At 41.7% G+C, this 22109-nt stretch overlaps 1 protein-coding gene across 1 annotated transcript in view; it reads left to right on the top strand.

The window, feature by feature from the left end:
- Positions 1–22109, top strand: part of ADCY10 (adenylate cyclase 10) — a 71888-nt gene that overhangs the window by 20315 nt on the left and 29464 nt on the right. The window contains exons 12-20 of the mRNA XM_087437573.1: positions 1935–1990; positions 7640–7793; positions 10175–10367; positions 10909–10995; positions 13684–13958; positions 15570–15706; positions 19731–19859; positions 21157–21435; positions 21573–21863. Of these exons, the coding sequence (XP_087293699.1) occupies positions 1935–1990; positions 7640–7793; positions 10175–10367; positions 10909–10995; positions 13684–13958; positions 15570–15706; positions 19731–19859; positions 21157–21435; positions 21573–21863 (1601 nt within the window). The remainder of the gene's footprint in view (positions 1–1934; positions 1991–7639; positions 7794–10174; positions 10368–10908; positions 10996–13683; positions 13959–15569; positions 15707–19730; positions 19860–21156; positions 21436–21572; positions 21864–22109) is intronic.

Raw genomic sequence — 22109 nt, 5'->3', positions numbered from 1 at the left:
ACTCAGACAGTTTAGCTCTTTCCTCCTCTTTGTAACTCTACGGCACACGCTCCTATTAGAATACTCACCACACTCATCACAATTACTGACTTGATGTGCTTTTCACTTACTACATTGTGAGCTCTTTGAGGATAGTGACTATTTCTTGCTCTTTCTTATATCTTCAGTGCTTGCACACAGCAGGCTCTCAGTAAGGATGAATAAATGAATGAATAGAATGGAAAGCGGGAAGGTATTATTCTTTATATTAGCAAGCTAGAATCTAGGTCTAAAAGGATCAGATAACAGAATCAGGGCTGCAATTTTTTCAAGGAGTCTTTATTATTCACCTTTGTATTCCCAGGGTTCAACACCGTACTTGGCATGTGTAGACCATCAATAAAGTGCTGTTTGAACAAATGAATGAATAACAATAATTTTTTGTGAACCCTTATTAAATATTAGGCACTTTACCTCAAAATATATAATTTATTCTTAATAGCAGCCATATCAGGTAGAAACGGTTATTATCTCCATTTTATAAATTCAAAAACTGAGACTCAGAGATGTTAAATGACTTGTCCATGGTCATAAATCTGGTGAGCAATGGAGCCAAGGCTGAAAATGTCACAGTAATGCTGCGTTGTAGGCAACCACAAAACCTCAGTGGTAAACAGCAATAAACATCTACTTATCTCACGAATATATGGGGTTCGATTGATCTTGGCTGGATTTGGCTGATCTTGCCTTGGCTTGTTCACATGCCTGGGCTTCAGCAGGTTGTTGGCTGATCCGGGATGACCTCGCGTGGGGTAAGTGGGAATTCTGGCTGACATGACTGGGACAGTTTGGCCCTCTGTGTGTCATCCTCCATCAGGCCAGCCCAGGCATATTGTCATGGCAACATCAGAAGAGCAAGAGAGAGCAAGCCCAATGCACAAACATTTTTCAAGCTTCTGTGTCATGTTTGCTAACATCCCATTGGCCAAAGCAATCATAAGGCTGAGCTCAGAGTGGGAGGCACTGCAAAGTTACATAGAAAAAGGCATAGATACAAGTGGGAGTGCAGAAGTAGGGCCATTAATGCAGTCAATCTACCACAGAAACCCGGGACTATCTGATCCCAAAGCCTGGCCTCTTCATGAGTTTTCTATACCATCTCTGAAAATAAGAAAGTGTAGAAATACACCTGCAAATATGAACAGGGCCTGGTTCCTGCCCTGAAAGTCACAGTCTAATGGGGAAGACCAACATATACAAAATTAGCTATATATTACCCGGGGGACTCTGGTATGTGCTATGACAGAGACATAACAATGGAGTGTGATGGTATAGACCAGGGAATGATCCATTTTACTAAAAAGGCTTCTTCAAGAGATAATATCATACACTGGGTAAGCGTATGCACCCTGGCCTAGATTTACATATTGACTCTGTCTTTATCCTCTGTCACCACTAGCCATGGGTTCTTGGGTAAGTTAAACTCTGTGTACCTCAATGTCCTCATTTGTAAAATGGACATAATAATAGTATCTTTTAAATAAGGTTTTTGTCAGGAATAAAGGAAATGATCCGTGTAAAGCACTTGAGCAATTGGTGGAATCTTTCCAGGATGTGAGACAGTATACCATATCCAAGTCCACTGGGTCCCATATTGGGTGTCTGGTTTCCCTGGAGAGGGATCAGTTCTATCAATGCAGACTCAACAAGGATTGATTGGACAGTGTACTAGGTGCTGTGTAAAGGATGCTACACAAGTTGTTTGGACTCTCTATTATGAGGTAAGAACTTCTCCCCTCCTTTCCTCTTCTTGGCATCTGCAAGACTTGAGTCAGGGGATAGACTCTTGTTAGAGATTGAAAAGGAGGCTTTCTGGGAATTAAGAACTAGTCACTCCTGCTCTCAGTATTTTCCCATTTTAACTCTAACATCTTGTCTTTTCTTCCTTTCTTCAGCTTGTTTGATATGGCATACCTCAAGTGCAACAGAAATCAGAATTACCTTTTGCTGGGTAGGTAGTGGACCTTGATTTTTAAACTTTTTTGTTTTGTTTTGTTATGTGAGGAAGATCAGCCCTGAGCTAACATCCACTACCAATCTTCCTCTTTTTGCTGAGGCAGATTAGGCCTGAGCTAACACCTGTGCCAATCTTCCTCTATTTTGTATATGGGATGACACCACAGCATGGCTCAATGAGCTGTGGAGAGGTCTGCGCCCGGGATCCGAACCCGCGAACCCCAGACTGCCGAAGTGGAGCAGGCAAACTTAACCACTACATCACCAGGCCAGCCCCTGATTTTTAAACATTTATATAGAACTATAACAAAACATACAGAAAAGTACACCAATGATAAGTCTGCAGCTTAATTAATTATCGTAAATTGAACATAGAATCACCATCCAGGCCAAGAAATAGAAAAGTAGCAGTTCTCCAGGAACCCTCACATGCTTTAAACCTCTCCCTTTCCCCAAAGACTTCTAACACCCCAGTTTACTTAGGCCTGTTTTTAAAATTCATATGGATGAAATCATACATTGTATAATTACATATGCCTTCTTTTAATCAACATTAATTTATGAAATTCATCCATGTTGTTGGGTGTAGCCGTAATTCATTTATTTTCATTGCTATGTAGTATTCTATTTTATAAATATACAACAATTTATCCATCCTGTTGTTGTACAATATTTGAAGTGGTTTCCAGTTTTGGTTCTTATGAATAATGCTGCCATAAAGATTCTCGTACAAGTCTTTTGGTGAACACATGTATACGTTTCTTCTGAGTATATACATAGGAGTAAAATTGTTGGGACAAAGGGTACTATTTTGGTAGATGATGCCAAATAATTTTCCAAAATGGTTGTATTTATTTATAGTCTGACCAACAGTGTTATGAGGGTTCAAGTTGCTCCTTAGCCTTACAAACAACTTAGTTTTATCAGTCTTTATAATTTTAATAATTCTGTTGGATGTATAGCAGTATCTCATTGCAGTTTCCATTTGTGTTTCCCTAATGTGGCTGAGTTCCTTTTTCATGTGTTTATTGGCCATTTGGACATCATCTTTTATAAAGTGTCTGTACAAATCTTTTGCCTATTTTTCAATTGGGTTATATTTTTATCGTATAACTGCTAGAATTATTTATATATTCTGGAAATGAGTCCATTGTCATTTGTTTTTACTGTGCGTAACTTTTCCCGTTCTTTGCTTGCCTTTTTACTCTATTAATGATGTATTCAGTGAAGGAAATTTTTTATTTTAATGTAATCCAATTTATCAATCTTTTCTTTTGTAGTTTGTGCTTTTGTGTACTGTTTAAGAAATCTTTCCTCACCCAAAAGTCGTGAAGATATTTTCCTAGATTCTCTTCTGGAAACTTTCTGTTACCTTTTACATTTAGATGTACGATCCATCTGGCAGTGATGGTTTTGTGATTCTTGGTGATAGGGACCCTATCATAAGAAAGCTAACTCGAGAATAGACAGGGAAGTAGACATAAAATGAGGTAGAGATACACCCTCTGAGGGAAGAGACCCGCATGAAGATTGGCCTGTGGATTCTGAAGGCAGCCATTTCTAGTAACATTGTAATTCCTTCCGTTAGACCTGAACATCTCTAAAAGTATCATTATAAATGAAATCCCGGTCATGACTGTGTTAGGACAATTAAGAGGAGGCTCTGTCCCACACTTCGGGGGAGGCTAGGACAGAATCTTGATGTCAGTAGAGCCTAAAAGAAGGCAACAGTTCCAGAACTGCAAAGAGCACTAGGCAAGCAGTGTGCCCCGCCTTCACTGCACTTGGGTGTTTTTCAGAGTTGGCAAGCAAATCACTTCTAAGTCCAGATCCCCAAACTCCTGAAGGCTAGAGAGAAGAAGGAATGCCCACTCTCACCCTCCTCCGAGGCCTTGCTTTCCATCCTAGGATGTGCTTGTTGTGATAATGGTTGACATTGAGTGGAAGTCCTGACTCCCCTCTACAAGATTGAGGACTCAATATGACAGTCACATTAGAACACATGGGTATAACAAGCATACATTTCTCAGTCTGGTCTGGTTGCCTTTGGCCCTGATTCCACCAGTGTGCGGTAAAGATCAGGCCCTGGGATCTTTCCTCAAAGCCGTAGCCAAAACAGACCATCAGAGGTTAGGAGTATGGAAATGCCCTCCTTCTACAAGATCTCCTATAAATGACATTGTATATGTTAACAACATAGATGACAACAGAACTATAATGAACAGAAAGTGGTTTTTTAGGGTCAAAAATACATGCAAGGCATCAAAAAGAATAAAATACCTAGGAATAAATCTTACCAAGGAGGTGAATGACCTATACAATGAGAACTACAAGTCATTATTGAAAGAAATCGATGATGACATAAAGAGATGGAAAGATATCCCATGCACGTGGATTGGAAGAATAAACATAGCTAAAATGTCTATATTACCTAAAGCAATCTACAGATTCAATGCAATCCCAATCAGAATCCCAATGACATTCTTCACGGAAATAGAAAAAAGAATACTAAAATTTATATGGGGCAAAAAAAGACCCCAAATAGCTAAAGCAATCCTAAGAAAAAAGAACAAAGCAGGAGGCATCCCAATCCCTGACTTCAAAACATACTACAAAGCAATAGGAATCAAAACAGCATGGTACTGGTACAAAAACAGACACACAGATCAATGGAACAGAATTGAAAGCCCAGAGATAAAACCACACGTATATGGACAGCTAATTTTCAACAAAGGAGCTAAGAACATACAATGGAGAAAGGAAAGTCTCTTCAATAAATGGTGTTGGGAAAACTGGACAGCCACATGCAAAAGAATGAAAGTGGACCATCTGCTATCGCCATTCACAAAAATTAACTCAAAATGGATCAAAGACTTGAAGGTGAGACCTGAAACTATAAAACTCATGGAAGAAAATATAGGCAACACATTATTTGACATTGGTCATAAAGGAATCTTTTCGGATGACATGCCTACCCAGACTAGGGAAACTAAAGAAAAAATAAACAAGTGGGACTTTATCAGATTAAAGAGCTTCTATAAGACAAACGAAACCAGAATCAAGATGAACAGACAACCCACCAGCTGTGAGAGAATATTTGCAAAACATACATCTGACAAGGGGTTGATCTCCATAATATATAAAGAATTCACACAACTGAACAACAAAAAAACAAACAACCCGATCAAAAAGTGGGGAGAGGAAATGAACAGACACTTCTCCAAAGAAGATATCCAGATGGCCAACAGGCACATGAAAAGATGTTCAACATCACTAATCATCAGGGAAATGCAAATCAAAACAACACTAAGATATCACCTCACACCCACTAGAATGGCTCTAATCACCAAGACAAAAAACAACAAGTCTTGGAGAGGATGTGGAGAAACAGGAACCCTCATACACAGCGGGTGGGAATGCAAACTGGTTCAGCCTCTATGGAAAACGGTATGGAGATTCCTCAAAGAATTAAAAATAGTGATGCCCTATGATCCAGCCATCCCACTACTGGGAATCTATCCAACGAACCTGACATCAACAATCCAAAGAGGCTTATGCACCCCTATGTTCATTGCAGCATTATTCACCATAGCAAAGAAGTGGAAGCAACCTAGGTGTCCCTCGACTGACAATTGGATCAAGAAAATGTGGTATATATATACAATGGAATACTACTCAGCCATAAAAAAAGACAAAATCGTCCCATTTGCAACAACATGGATGGGCCTGGAGGGTATTATGTTAAGTGAAGTAAGCCAGAAGGAGAAAGACAAACACCGTATGATCTCACGCATATGCGGAATATAAACCAACACATGGACAGAGAAAACTGTATTGTGGTTACCAGGGGCAACGGGGGTGGGGGTGGGCACAAGGGGTGAAGGGAGTCATATATATGGTGATGGACAAACAAAAATGTACAATCCAAAATTTCACAATGTTAAAAACTATTAAAACATCAATAAAAAAAAATAATACATGCAAGGCAGTCCCAGATATTAGGGCCTTGTTTAGATAGAAACAAGGTGCACGTCTTTCAAGTCAAGTTGACTTAAGCTCATTTTAAAGTCCAGCAAAAAAGACGATCCATAAGCTCTTACGTGTTGTGTGTGTTCTATGTGAATAGAACACAGAGGGCTAGAAGATTCCGCCAGGCAGCCTTCTGGGCCTCATCTTCTGAGTTCATATGTGAGCCTCAGGACGAAGAAGAATACTGCACATCTCAAAAAACTGAAGTTCCAATGCATTTTCAGAAAGGAAATGTTTCGTCCAAAAGCAGCAATACAGTCTGCAAAGTGGTTCTCACTAAATCCTACCCGGGAGTTTACATTACCAAGTAAACACTTAGCTTCTTTGAATATAACATCTCAACTTAGAGCAACGGTCCTGGTTTTCAACAGACGTTAGATAACACCTGGGTGCATTTTACTCTATCCGTGGATATCACAATGGGCCCTCCACAGTGACCTGTCCACCGGAGAAGGAAGAGTCAAGCTCGAATGGGTCTCCAGCTCTTTGACAGACATTGCTCACTCCTTGAAATTACAGTTCTGCTAGTTCCTTGCTGTCCACCCAGGTTTCAAAGACTGTGGGCTGAGTTTCAGATTTCAGGGAGGGCTGAGTTTCAGATTTCAGGGAGGGCATCCTGTTACATATATCTAAAAACACGTAAGAAGAAGCTGGTCCGTGGCATAGTGGTTTAAGTTCAGTGCACTCCACTTCAGTGGCCGGGGTTCTTGGGCCCGGATCCTGGGTACAGACCTACACCACTCATCAGCCATGCGGAGGTGGGGACCCACATACAAAATAGAGGAAGATTGGCACAGATGTTAGCTCAGGGTGAATCTTCCTCAGCAAAAAAAAAAAAAACAAAAAACACAAAAAAAACATAAGAAAAATAACAGGGATAGGGTTGTAACCCAAGGTGACTTTTATTTTCTTCTTTTCCTTCTCTAAGTTTTCCATATTTTCTACAGTGAGCATGTGTGAGTTTTATAATCAGAAAAAACTGTAAGTTACTTTTACTAAGAATTTAGGTTGTTCTTATGATAGAAATTATCTATACATGATTTTTGAAAGCAAATTGAATTTTCTTATCACTGATAATGCTTCTAGTAGCCCTGAGATAAGTATAATTTCTCATTTACAGAAAGCAAGTTGCCCTCACAGAATCAGAAATAAAAATATTTTATCCATAATTGTTCAATATAGGAGCCCTAACTTTAATAAATTTATTTCCTGATATAATAATCTATAGATAACTTCTAGGCCGTTATAGAAAAAAAGGGGAAAAAATGAGCATTAGGGTCAGATAGGCTTGGTTTAACTCCTGGGTGTGGAATCTAAGCAAATCTCAGTTTTCTACACCAACATTGAATGGACATTATAATGAGCATGAAAGAATGCTTTCCCTCATGGCTTGTGGGAATCAAAGAAAACTGTAAAACCACATTGTTAACTGGAAAGCTCTAGAGAAAGATTTAAATAATTTTAAAAATGCACAAGACCTCAAAAAAGTCCATGAAAACTGCCATGGAAATTCCAAAGTTACTCTTAGAAGTGGTATCACTATGTGCTTTTTTGTATCTCTAGACTATTTTATGTTGATTGCGTTTGCTCCCTTTTTAAAAAATAAAAATCACAGGACGTGATAAGGAGATCGAATACTTCATGTGTACTATGAAGGAATTTTTGAAGTGCAACTGCAGCCGAGTCCTAATGTATGAGGGATTATCGGGATATGGAAAAAGCCAGATACTTAAGGAAATTGAGTACCTGGCCCAAGGTGAGAATCACAGGTGAGTGTCTTGCAATGACCATTTCTTGGGAACTCAGAGAATGCTGATATCCTTAAGAGTTTCATTTATTTTAATGCTCCTCTCCTTTATATAATTTGTTGTATATAAACTACTCACAATCTATTGATTATTGGGTGCCATGCCCCTTGTGCTAAATAAATAATGATAAACATAGTGAACTAAGAAAATGAGAAGCTGGGCTGACCCCTGGAGATCCTGATTGAATGCCAGGTGGGGCTTGGATATTAATATTTTAAAGCTTCCTGAGGGCCGGCCCCACGGCTTAGCGGTTAAGTGCGCGCGCTCCGCTGCTGGCGGCCCGGGTTCGGATCCCGGGCGCGCACCGACGCACCGCTTCTCCGGCCATGCTGAGGCTGCGTCCCACATACAGCAACTAGAAAGATGTTCAACTATGACATACAACTATCTACTGGGGCTTTGGGGGGAAAATAAATAAATAAAATCTTAAAAAAATAAAATAAAGCTTCCTGAGTAATCCCATAGTGCAGACAGGTTGAGAACCACTGGCACAGGTGTTGAGACCAAGGCTAGATTGGGTCTGCAGAACAACCACATACATTTATCCAGCTAGCTGACAGAGACTCACTGCTTCAAACCATTCAGCCCTGTGAGAGGGGATAGGGAATGATAGGCCTCTGGCTTTCCTGTGGGAAGCAGATCTAATGTACTTGCCTTATACTGTTTATCTATTTTCGTATAAGGAATGTTATGAGGACTCTCTTTGGGACAACCCTTCCAGCACCCTCGTGGCAGTGGAAAGTGTGATATTCAATAACAGTGATGATGACCAAGATGACACTGACTGTGTCTCATATTCCATCGCCATCTAACCTAAAGGCTTTAAGGAGAAAATGCTTATTAACCTTAGGTTATTTTCAGCTGTATTTCTACTCTGTTTCAATGTGAGGCCCGAGAAAGGCCAGTTTTAAAATATCTTTAACATTGCTAAGGAGATAGTTTATAACAACCAGGAGACATTCATTCATTCATTCATTCCATCACTTATCGAGTACCTACTATGTTCCAGGAAATGTTAAGTGCCGTATTAGTTTGCTAGAGTTGCTGTAACAATGTAGCACAAACTGGATGGCTTAATCAACAGAAATTTATTGTCTCCGAGTACTGGAGGCTAGAAGTCTGAGATCAAGGTGTTGGCAGGGTTGGTTCTTTCTGATGACTGGGAGGGACAGTCTGTTCCATGCCTTTCCCCTGGCTTCTGGTGGCTTGCTGTCAGTTGTTGGTGTTTCTTGGCTTGTAGAAGCATCACCCCAATCTCTGCCTTCATCTTCACATGATGTTCTCCCTGTGTGGTGTTGGTGTCCAAATTTCCCCTTCTTATAAAGATACCAGTCGTATTGGATTAGGGGCCCCCCTACTCCAGTATGACTTCATCTTAATTTACCTAGTTACATCTGTGATGATCCTATTCTCAAAGTCACATTCTGAGGTACTGAGGGCTAAGACTTCAACATATGAATTTTGGGGGGACATGAGTCAACCCATAACAAGTGCCAATACCCTGAAGATGAATAATATCTGATCCCTGCCCTCAAGGAGCTCTCACAGAAGAGGAGAGAGAGAGAACAATAAAAATATAATGTGCTGAGGACAATGATAGAGGCGTGCAATAGAATGTTGTGGGAGCTAAGAGAAAGGGGTATGTAATGCAACCTTGGGGCATCAGGGAAGATTTCCAGGAGGCTACACCTGAGATTTATAGATGAACAGGAAATAAGGGATTAGGATGGACCGTGAGAAGGGATAACATTCCAGGCTGGGGAGACAGCCTAAGCAGAGACATGGAGAGAAGAAACAGCTCTGGGTGTATAGGGAACTCTCACCAGTTTGTTGGTGGTGGAGGGTAGACTGCTGGGCATACAGTGGCAAAAAATGACAAAACGAGGCTTTGGCAAGTCTTGTGTGTCCCATAAAGGAGTCTAGACTTACACCTTCAGGCAGTGGGAGCCACTGAACAATTTTGAATAGGAGAGAAGATTTGCTTCTGTCTGGATCCTGCAGGCTTCTGTGAAGGGGCTGCGTTCAGAGAGTCATAATGCTCGGCAGGGCTAGGAGCTGGGTACTCGGTCACAGAGGTGAGAGTAGGAGGGCCTGGACCAAGGCCGTGGTGGTGGACTAGAGAAGAGGGGATAGCTAGGTTAGGTTATCAGGGGCTGGGAACACAGTGGAGTGAGGGAATGTATCTGAAGCAGGAATAAAGAACAACTTCCAGATAGCTTGGGGAATTTCTTTTATGAGGAATTTTTCTGAATATGAAGAGTCAGAGCTTTCCTTCAACCTTTATTATTTTCAAAAAATATATTTAAAAACCCTCTTCTGATTCTCGACTTTCTTATAAACAGGACTATTGCTATTGCATTGACTAAGATCAACTTCCAGCAAAATTTTTACACCATCCAGATACTGATGTCCAGTGTACTAGGTCTGGATACTTGTAAACATTATAAAGAACAACAGACCAACCTTCAGAATAAAGTCAAGACACTGTTGGATGAAAAGTTCCACTGTCTTCTTAATGACTTTTTCTGTGTCCAGGTAACTAGCTAGTAGTAGACTTCTGCAAGAAATAGTGACGGGGCAGGTGCAGCAACTCCTCCCTGATGCTTTATGACTTAGCATCTCTTTGGCCTTTATCCTTTTCTTTTCTCACCTGGAGCATCCAGGTGGTAAGGAAATGGCTCCCAATCCTCCTTGAAGAGCATCCACCTTCCTGAGACATAGTGGATGTATCTAGAAATACCGTACTCAAGAAAATCCAAATGGCCACATGCAGATTCATTTTTTTTCTCACCTTTCCATCATGGCTATACTAGTCTAGCTAGTCTGGGGCACAAGTCACTCTTCTCCCACAGGTGACTGCCAATGCAGAGACAGAGTGTGCCCCATTCTTTCTTTCTTTCCTATGTCTATTAGATTCAACGACGTAGAGTATTAGAGCTGGAAGGGATGTTATGGATTATCTAACACATGAGGATCTTAAGGCACAGAACAGTAGAGTGATTTGCCCAAAGTCACCCAGCTAGTAGCTCCTTTTGCTATTTTCCCTTACTCAGTATTCTCATAATTCTTTATACAGTTCCCTATTTCACAAGAGGTTTCCAAGATGAGCACCTTGAGAAAGCAAAAGCTGTTGGAATCATTGTTTCTGAAGATCTTGGAGCAGGTAAGAGCATCTGTGAGTCCAGTAAGGGGGGAAGAAAACTGGGCCTCTCACCACAAAGCCAGGGGGCCGGAGGGTTCAGACTCCACTGGCAAAAAGCTTTGAAGCGTATGAAAGCTTTATCCTAAAGTGTTTCATTCCCCTCCATCCTTCCAAACCTTGAGCTAAGAGTCTGTTCAAAAGTTAGCTATACTTGAAAAAGGGTCCCTTAACCTTCCTCCTGGGAGTTTGGCCTCTCCTTAAAACCAGCCCTCGTTTTTTCTCCCTCTGTATGAAATGCAGTATATCAAAGTGGTTACGTATGTAGGCTCTATAGTCAGACTACCAACATTTGAACCCTCAGGCCTATCACTTGCTCCCTGGGTAACCTTGAGCAAGTGACTTCATCTGTCTGTGCTTTTGTTGTCATCCATAACATGGGGAAATGACAGTGCCCAGCTCACTGGGTTGTAAGGTTTAAATGACTAGATTATGTGTAAAATACTTTAGAGCAGTGCCTGTCTCTTTCATCGGAAACACTCAGCCAATGTCACCCCTCTCTCTGAGTAACCTCAGGATTGTCCACTACGTGTGGATGATCACCACGTTTATCCCCATCTCTCTGTTAAGCACCAGAACCATATTTCCAAGAACCTTCTATATATTCCACGTTGATGTAGTAACTCACACTCAGTTCAGCGTCTAATAGTAAATTTATTTAGTTTTTCCTAGTCCAATGCCCTTTCTTTCTCATTCTGATCCTGATCCTTGGTTTAGTCAATGGCAAATTCATTCACGCATCATTTCAAGCTGTCTTTGCTCCCTTCCTCACCAGTTGCCACATCTACTGCATCTACTCGGTTGCCAAGTCCCACTATTTCTCCCTCAGGTGGTCTCTGGAATCTCTCGTCCTCTATTCCAGGCTGTAGTTCAGGTTCTATCTCTTCCTGTACTATTTCCATAGCTTTCCAACTAAACTTTGTGCCTCGGACCTCTCCACTCCAATTCACCTTCCGTATAACTGCAGAGCATATGCAAATCACACCAACCCATGCTTTATACTATCCAAATAATTCCCAATGCTAATGAGATAAAAGCCAAAAGATTTTTTTTTTTGGTGAGGAAGACCAGCCCTGAGCTAACTTCTGCCAATCTCCCTCTTTTTGCTGAGGAAGACTGGCCCTGGGCTAACATCTGTGCCCATCTTCCTCCACTGTATATGGCAGGCCGCCACAGCATGGCTCAACCAGCGGTGTGTCGGTGTGCGCCCGGGATCCGAACCTGCGAACCCCGGGCCGCCGCTGCCGAGCACGTGCACTTAACCACTTGCGCCACAGGGCCGGCCCCCAAAAGATTAACCTGGAGAAATGCTACTCGTCCTTCATTGTCACCTCTCTGGTGAGAACTCCCCAAATCACTAGGCGTGACTAATTCCTCTTTCACCGTGCTTCTGTGACACTTTACTGTATTGACCATACTCTATCTACTGCAGTTCATTACTTGTCTGTGTCTCCCCCTCAGGAGAGTGTGAGCTTCTTAAGGACGGGGAGCCTCTTACTCATTTTTGTATCACTGTTGACCAGCAGAGCGTCTGGCCCATTATAAATGATCAATACAAGTTTGTGGCATTGCATTAAAACTGTAACACAACTTCCTCCTTCTCCACTTCAGGCACATAAGCAGGGCAATATTAGTCATTTCTATATGTCAGGCTGTGTTTGCATCACAAGTATCCAGGAAGTTTCTTAAAAAGTATGGATTTATGAGTACTACCTCTAAAGATTCAAAAGGGCTTGGTTGGGCTTAGGAATCTGTTTAGTTGTTTGCTTTTGTTTTAAAACTTTTCAGTTGGTTCTGATGCAAATCTAGTTTGGAAACCGCTATTAAAGCTGTGCTTGCACTGTGCGCCGTGACGATAATCTTTGGATCATTTACTCTCTGTGTGACCTTGGCAAGTGACTTAACCTCTCCGGCAGGTGTTCTCCACTCAGACCCCTCACCCCGCGGAAATGCAAGGTCTGCTGTGTGAGGGGCTGATGCTAACACGGAAGCCCTATATTTTGTTTAATACTGTATCTCCAGCACCTAAAACAGTGCCCGACCTTAGTAGGTGCACAATAAATGCTTAATGAGTGAATGAGTAATTCAGGCTAGTTAGGGAAGCGTAGTCTACACAAGAAAATGGACACGTGATCTGTTTTTAAGTATAACATATACCATAGTTCAAGCTAGAACAGCATAAACTGCCAGCAGGGCAAGGACTAGATCAGATTCCTTGAGCACTGAGTATCCAGCACCTAGCCCAGGGGGGGCTCAGGAAGTGTACGTTGAATATATGTTGGTTGAATAAATGTCAAGCCGATAATCCCAGGAGACCTTCATTTGTGAATAGGTTAAAATGACTTGGAGTAAATATCAGTTATTTTTATGTAATATGTAATGGGTGCTTTTACTTGGCTACGACCCCATGTATCCTACAAATTTCTACTATTTTTACACAAAGATTTGACCAAGTAAGAGTCCATTCTAGCCAGCTCTGTCCAAAATGCCGTAAATTCAAGTTAGTGAAATCTAAATTAATACAAAGTTATTGGAAAGAAAATATTTAATTTAGCACCACAAAACTTAGTGGATACACATGCATACCCATACACATGTATAAAAACCCAAAGGCCTACAGCATTTTTCTTTCTGTTTCTCTACCTTGTCCAGACAGTGAAAGAGGAAAGGATTATTTTCATCATCGATGAGGGCCAGTTTATCGATATGGCCTCCTGGGCTTTTATGGAGAAGCTTGTCCAGACTCTTCCTATCTTCATCATCATGTCCCTGTCTCCCTTCATTGGCTTACCCTGTGCAGCGGCCAGTGCCGTAATGAAGAACAGGAATACCACCTACGTCACCCTCGGAGCCATGCAGCCTAAGGACATCCGGAACAAGGTCTGCCTAGACCTCGGTGTCAGGGGCATCTCCGAAGAACTGGAATCGTGAGTAATCTGTTTCTGTCACAAGGTCTTGACATCTGTGTTCATTCCCCAGATCCAGACTTCATCAGATTCCTTAAGATGTAATGCGCCTACCTCAGTATTCTTGCTGGTCCTGCCTTTCCCAGGGGCCATTCATGGTGCTTGGTAGGATGGATGCTGCTCACCTTTCCCTTGTTATGGCCCCTGTTACGCCTTCTTAAGCTTTGCTTAGTGACATTAGTGTTGTTTCCCTCTCATCGTGCTGGGTATGGGTATACTCACTTCAACCAACAACAACTGACATAGGCAAATGACATGAAAGGCAAACTGGTAAACAGCAAAGACCACAACCTGCAACTAAGCAAGGTGTTACTCAGCTGACACAAAGTTGTCTGGTGCTGGCGTTTCCTGTTGACAGCAGCTGCTGAAGGCTGGATCTCTGGTCAGTGCTTTCTGAGCTTCTCAGCGGTTCCTCTGCTGAGGTCTTCACGGCAGTCCCCTTAACAACATGGACAGAGCCTCTTTAGCTGCTGTTTACAACCCACCTTGGTATCAGCATCTGTTCTTTCTAATGAGGTTGCCTCGCTTCTGGAAGAGAGATGTCTGAACAAAGTCTCATTTAAAGTAACCCCAAGCATGAATTTGGCACGCCCTCTCCCTTTGTCTCTCTGTTTCTTTCTCTCTACGTATATGTATATATGTATATACGTACTATACATATATAATATATATATGTATATAAATATATGTGTGCATTTACTTTTTGATCTAGCAATCCCAATGCTAGGAATCTATCTCAAAAATATGAAGTGACACGTGGACTAAGTTTTTAAAGTGTTTTTTTTTTTTTATTATTTATTTATTTTTCCCCCAAAGCCCCAGTAGATAGTTACATGTCACAGCTGCACATCCCTCCAGCCGCCGCATGTGGGACGCGGCCCCAACATGGCTGGAGAAGCGATGCGTCGGTGCGTGCCCGGGATCCGAACCCGGGCCGCCAGCAGTGGAGTGCGCGCACCCAACCGCTAAGCGACGGGGCCGGCCCTGGACTAAGTTTTAATGAGGCGTTATTTGTATTAGTAGAAGACTGGAAACAGTCTGAGTGGACGTCTCTCTAAGGAGACAGGTGGAATAACTAGGATGCAGCCACACAACGGAACACTGCAGAGCAGGGAGAAGCAGTGAGAAAGATCTGCTGATAAGGACTGATGACCAGGACACATCCTTGGGTGTAAAAACAAGGGGCAGCCTAGTTGGCACTATGTATAACATGCTGTCTTTTATCTAAGAAAGGGGTGAGATGCGGGTGTGTGCATTTGTTTATATTTTTAAAAAGAAACATTGAAAAAATAAAGCAGAAACTTGTTCCAATTGTTACTTAAAAGGTTCAGGAAAGAAAGCAAGACGGAGGATGTACTTCTTATATAGTTTTGGCTTTGGAAAGACATAAATGTCTTACATAATCAAAAAGATGAAAGAAAAAGAAAAAAGCAATCCCTAAAAATGGAAAACAACCCAAGAGAAAGGGAGAATGAGAAGAGGTTATTGTCGAGTGATTGAGAAGACTCAAATATTTTTCCTTCCGAAAATGTGCTTCTTCGATGTAACCAGGTTGCCTTGTTTTGACTACAGGTACCTGGTGGAGGGGAGCTGCGGGATGCCATTCTACTGTGAAGAATTGCTAAAAAACCTCGATCAGCACGGGGTGCTCGTTTTCCAACCAGCGGAATCTGAGGAAAGGACAAATGTGACCTGGAATAACCTGTTCAGTAAGTCCACAGTTGTGGGTCTTTCTCCCTCTGTCTTTCTGCAGAGAGGGTGGCAAGAAGGGGCTGTTCCATGAGCTGCTTCCTATAGGGTGGGAGGGTTTGGGGAGCAGGAATGTTGGACCTGATAGCCCAGACTGTGAGAGAGTTAACATTGCCTGGGACTCACTGAACTGGGTGGTCAACCTGAAAGAACCCTGGGGAATCTGAACGCAAGGTTTCCATGCTGCAGAGACAAACAAGAAGATGAACTTTGAGGTGATGGCACAAGGAGGCCTGTTGGAATTTTTAGGAAAGTAATTTTCGTGAAGGGAGAAGGTGGGGGTTGGAGAACAGGGTAAGGATGCGAGCTGGAATGTAGAGGATGAAGGCTACATGAATGATGAGGAAATGTCTGTGGTGGATATACAGCTTGTTTAGGGAGTGATGAAAAAAAAAATTCATATGCTAGCAAAAAAAAAGAAAAGAAATGAACTATGTCTTGAGATAAAGGAGACCTGTGAAGGTTGATGAGATATCATCTCTTCCATGAAAAGAGAGAGTATAAAGATGTAATCAAAAGAAAATCTTGGCCTTGTAGTCAGGGGTCCAGAGTTCCAGTCCCTCGTATGCTGTTTAATTGCTGGAATTTTGGAACTAGTCACAACCTTTATTGGCAGTTACCTGCTATAAAATGAGGGTACAGGAACTCAAATCCTTTTTCAGTTATTAATTCAACAAACACCTACTGAGCACCATCTGTGTCTGACACCACAGTAGGCACTCTGGGGACCCCTTGGAGTATAAATGAAGTGACTGAATACTATAATACTTTGCTGCCTCATTGGTTTCTTAAACTTTTTGAGATGATTACAAATTTGCGTGCAGTTGTAACAAGTACTGCAGAGAGATTCTTGTACCCTTTACCCAGTTTTCCTCAGTGGTAACATCATGAAAATCTATAGTGTAACACCACAACCAGGATATCGACATTGATACAGTCAAGATATGGAACATTTCCATCACCACAAGGATCCCTCATGTTTCCTTTCTATAGCCACCCCACTTCTCTCCCACCTCTACTTCCTCCTTAACCCCTGGCAATCACTAATCTGTTCTCCATTTCTAGAATTTTGTTGTTTTAAGAATGTCATTTAAATGGAATAATACAGTATGTAATCTTTTGGGTTTGGTTTTTTTCACTCAGCATGACTCAATCTGGAGCTTCTCCAGGTTGTTGTGCGTATCAATAGTGTGTTCCTGTTACTTGCCGAGTAGTATTCCACAGTATAGATGTACCACAGGTTGTTTAACCAATCACCTGCTGAAAGACATCTGGGTTATTCACAACATTTGGCTGTTACAAATAGAGCTGCTATAAGCAGTGTGTGCAGGTTTTTGTGTGAATGTAAATTTTCGTTTCTCTAGAATAAATACCCAGGAGCAAAATTGCTGGGGCATATGGTAGTTACAGTGTTACTTAAAAAAAATAAAACGGCTAAATTATTTTCCAAGTGGCTATATCATTTTACATTCCCATCAGCAATATGTGAGTGATCTAGAATTTTCTGCCATCCTTGTTAGCATTTGATGTCACTATTTTTTATTTAAGCCATTCTGATAGGTGTGTGGTGATATCTAATTGTGGTTTTAATTTGCATTTCCCTAATGGCTAATGAAGTTGAACATCTTTTCATGTACTTTTTTGCCATCTGATATCTTCTTTGGTAAAATGTCTCTTCATGCCGTTTGCCCGTTTTCTAATTGGATTTTTTTTTTTAAGTTGAATTTTGAGAGTTCCTTGTCTGTTCTAGATATTGGTCCTCTGTTGGCTATGGGGCTTGCAAACATTTTCTCCCACTCTGTAGCTTGTCTTTTCATTCTCTTCACAAGGTCTTTCAAATTTTTTAAATTTCAATAGAGTTCAATTTATCAATTTTTCCTTTTTTTTTTTTTAAAGGGGCTTGGTGCCCCTCCCATTTATTTATTTATTTATTTATTTTATTTTTTTCTCCCAAAGCCCCAGTAGATAGTTGTATGTCATAGCTGCACGTCATTCTAGTTGCTGTATGTGGGACGTGGCCTCAGCATGCCTGAGAAGCAGTGCGTTGGCGGGCACCCGGGATCCGAACCCGGGCCACCAGCAGCCGAGCACGCGCACTTAACTGCTAAGCCACGGGGCCGGCCCTCAAATGATCTATTTTATATTGTATTAATTGTGGTAGCTTATTTCTTCAAGGAATTGGTCCATTTCATCTAAGTTATCAAATTTATGTGTCTAGAATTGTTCATACTGTTCAGTAACTATCCTTTTGATATCTTCAGGGTCTATAGTGCTATCCAGTTTCATTTCTGATATGGGTGATTTCTGCTTTCTCTCTCCCTCTTTCTTTGTTAGTCTTGCTACAGATTTGTCAATTTTCTTGGTCTTTCCAAAGAATCTCCTCTTTGTTTTGTTAATTTGCTCTTTTGTTTTTCTGTTTTCCATTTCATTGATTTCTGCTCTTTTCTTTATTATTTCCTTCCTTCTGCTTGCTTTGAGTTAAATTTGCTGCACCTCCTGTGGTCTTTCCTAGCTGGATTATTGGCAACGTCCATGTCTCTCTCATCCAGGTGAGAGAAAGACACGGAAAGAGAGACTAGGAAATCCTGCCTAGGCCCCATTTCCTCAATATCATTAGTATTCCTTGCAGGACCACTCACCTAGTCCCGCCCGTCATCACTTCTTGATACTCCATTGTTACAGCCTCTTACACAGTCTTCCCTCTCCTATTCTCTTGCCTCTCCTACACGCTGCCCCCAGTGTTACTTTCCTACAGATATCTGGTTAGATTACTACTCTCCCCCTCTTCAGAAACTGTGATGTTTCCCCATTGTCTATGGAATAAAGTCAAACTTCATAGTGTGATGTTCAGTGCCTTCCATGCTCTGCTGCCAAACTCTGTCCAAATACATCTCCCGCAGGAGCACTCCAGCGCTCCGCACACTGTGGTTTAGCTGCCTGGTCTCCCTACAGTCTCCTAATATGCAAAGTGCTCATGACTTTTGTGCCTTTGCATTGATCGCCCCTCTATTTTCCACTTGGAATATCCCTTCATCCTTCAAGGTGCAATCAAAATACTTCCTCCTCCATGAAGCCTTTCAGAATCCACCAAGACTGAATTAATTGTTCTTTCCTCTCTGTTCCCACAACATATCACACTCTGCTCTTTAGCCCTTAAGTCACTCTTCCTGGCATTATGATTAGTTACTTAGATATCTGTCTCCATAGATTTTAAGCTCCTTGAGGGCTGGAAGCATGCATTCTTCACATTTCTAGCCTTCACAAGCTATGGTGCATGAAAAGTCTGTACTGTATTGATATGAACTCTCGACACTTGCTGTTTGTGCCCACTCACATGGCACTCATTCACTGCCTGCCAGCCCAGCTCTTTATGTGCAGACCTCATCTCTCCAGGAGATTAGGAACTTAGTTATGCTGACCTTCATATTTCCACATCACCTGTCACAGTGTCTTGCAACGCAAGTGTTACACGAATGACCAGAGGGATAAATGAGTCATGCATTTTGGAGTATCGGGAGACAAAATTACTAGGCAAGTTTGCTATTCAAACCTCACCATTCTGAGTATCTCTTTCTGATAATAACCATGTCGTAAGTAGAGTACACTCTCCCACAGAATGTGTTTGCATCTGAGTGTGGGTATTTGAACATGCATACAATATATGTCACTATATACCATAAGATACATCCTGATAATCTTTGAATCAAATTTTTGTAAAACTGCATGTACTATGGAAGGCTTCCAATAATTATTACCAATCCTTTTTTTGGGGGGGTGGGGAGTGGAGGCAAAACATTTTTTGTGTAAATTTATATTTTCATATATCAGTTTTACTTAAAACGCAGTATTCCAGGATATCTGAAGAGCCAATACACATCTCTGCCGGCTCTTTCTCACATGAGATCTATCTCAAAGTTTATTGGAAAATCAAGACAATGACAGGACAATGACTCTCAACTTTTCTTCCCTTTTATCTCCCAATAGAGAATTTTGCTAAGCCAATGGAGGAATTAAAAATGTTTACTCTCAGTACTGAGGAGGGAAGTGAAGAAGTCTGTAACCTCGCTAGTGGTGTCAGATTGAAAAACCTGTCACCACCAGCATCATTAAAAGGTAAAGAAAACTTGGCCTGGTGTTCATTTTCTAGGACCCAGACTCCGCTTTTGCTTTCTCTAGGATGACTATCTAAAAAAGGAGAAAGGACGATAGTCACGGGCTGGGGTTGTTGTCTGTTTTCTGTTGGCCCAGGCAGCGGGAAGGCTCCCTGGTAGGCTGAGCTTTTCTGCTTCTAATTAGGAGCCACCTGCCCCCGGTGCGTATTCTGGAGTCTGATTTGAACGAAGTTTTGTTTAATTTCATAAAAGAATGAGGTACAATACATTTTCAATTAAACGTAAGGCAAATAATGAGAGAGAAAATCTAATATTGAAACTCTTTCTGCCTTCTCCTTTTGTAAGAAATGACAAGCAAGGGAATTTGTATCAGAGATATATTATTATTCTTTTAAAGAAAAATGACTTTCAAGCAATGTTCTAGTATGCATTCAGCTCTAACCCATGCCATCTATAAATAACTTCAAATGTTTCGAAGGATGACCTAGGGACACCTCAAGGGTCTCAGTCTTCAAAAAAGCATCATTTGTGTTTCATTCACTACGTCTACTAAAGTAGGAAACTGGACTAGCTTGGCTTCTATAGTGTTCTGTGGGCAAGTTGAGAAGTTCAAATATTGTCCCTGATGAGGGTGCTGTAATGGAAGGACATCCTGGTGAAGGTGTCCAGGAAACCATGTGAGATGTGACACTCGAGCTTAGATAAAGAGTTGGGATTGGAGTAGGAACTTCCTGACGCTTTCTCATGAGCATAGAGATGGCAGTGGGTTGTCACAAGAATAAACGAATCTCTGGGGAAGATAGAGAGAAGCCTTATTGCTAAGACGTCCCAGGAGAAAGAGTAGCCAGTGAAGAAGATAGAGTAGGACCAGCTGGAGAAGTCAACTCAGAACATGGATGGCAGGCCCTGCCCTTTCTGACTGCTGTGGCCCACAATGACTTCTCCTGTCCTCACAAACCCTTGTCACACTTTAACACAAAATCAGAACACCTTGAAATTGACCAAATGTTTGTCTGGCCATTGTGCCATTTGCATTTTTATATTATAGTGCCTTTTATTTTTTTTATTTTTATTTATTTATTTTTTTTTTGTGCATTTTTAGATCATAGCGTTTGCATTTTTGTATTCCCAGCACAAGTGCTATCTGTGAAGTAGGTACTAAGCAAATACTTCTTTTGGCTTAGCTTGGCTGGGGTTCTGTGAACTGGAACTGTAGAGCAGGACAGTTGTCCATCTCTAGAATGTATTTGATAAAAGACAGATGACTAGTTCACTATTGTGTGACTTTCCACCTGCAGAAATCTCTCTGGTTCAACTGGATAGCATGAGCCCTTCCCACCAGATGTTGGTGAGATGTGCTGCCATTATTGGCCTGACCTTCACTACAGAGTTGTTGTTTGAGATTCTCCCTTGTTGGAACATGAAGATGATGATCAAGGCTCTGGCAACTCTAGTGGAATCCAACATCTTTGATTGTTTCCGGAATGGCAAGGAGCTCCGAATGGCTCTAAAACAGAACGCGGCCTCGTTTGTGGTGAATTACCGCTCCCTGTCTCTGAAGCCCAGTGAAGGAATGGGTGAGTGGAGCCTGGAAGTGACCCATATTTCCTGTTAGTTAAAGGCACAGCTAGATCAAAGAACTGATCTCAGTTCGGTAGCAGGAGCTGATTCGTTGCCCACTGCCTGGCTGAAAAACCCTTTCTGTTCTCTCTAGCTCACGGTGAGGAGGAAGAGCTTCGTGAACTGGAAAGCGAGGTGATCGAGTGCCACATCATTCGATTCTGCAGGCCCATGATGCAGAAAACAGCCTATGAGCTGTGGCTGAAGGACCAGAAGAAAGCCATGCACTTGAAATGTGCCTGCTTTTTAGAAGAAAATGCTCACAGATGTGACCACTGCCGAGGTGGTGACTTCATTCCCTATCACCACTTCGCCGTGGACATTCGGCTCAACACTTTGGACTTGGATACCATTAGGAAGATGGCGAAGACCCATGGACATCAAAGTAAGCTTACTTTATTCCTAATTAGTCCTAACTATTCCTGGGGAATGTGGAGACTAAGACCTAGAAGGAGTGAGTCTGGGCCTGGAGGATTTCAAGTCCCCTGAGGCTGGGCACAAGAAATGATGAGACCTCAGCAGCACAGGTCACTGGGGCAGAGAAGAGTTGGGGAATGCATGTGTAGATGAGTCTAGCAGAACCAGTCTCACTGTGAGACTGTCAGGGAGGATGTGGGGATAAGAACTCTGG

This window comes from Ceratotherium simum, chromosome 2 (genome assembly GCF_057802395.1).
Source record: "Ceratotherium simum simum isolate JZ-2026a chromosome 2, ASM5780239v1, whole genome shotgun sequence".
In the NCBI taxonomy this organism is placed as follows: domain Eukaryota; kingdom Metazoa; phylum Chordata; class Mammalia; order Perissodactyla; family Rhinocerotidae; genus Ceratotherium; species Ceratotherium simum.
The sequence above is the reverse complement of the archived record's forward strand: the minus strand, read 5'-3'. Positions and strand labels throughout refer to the sequence as shown.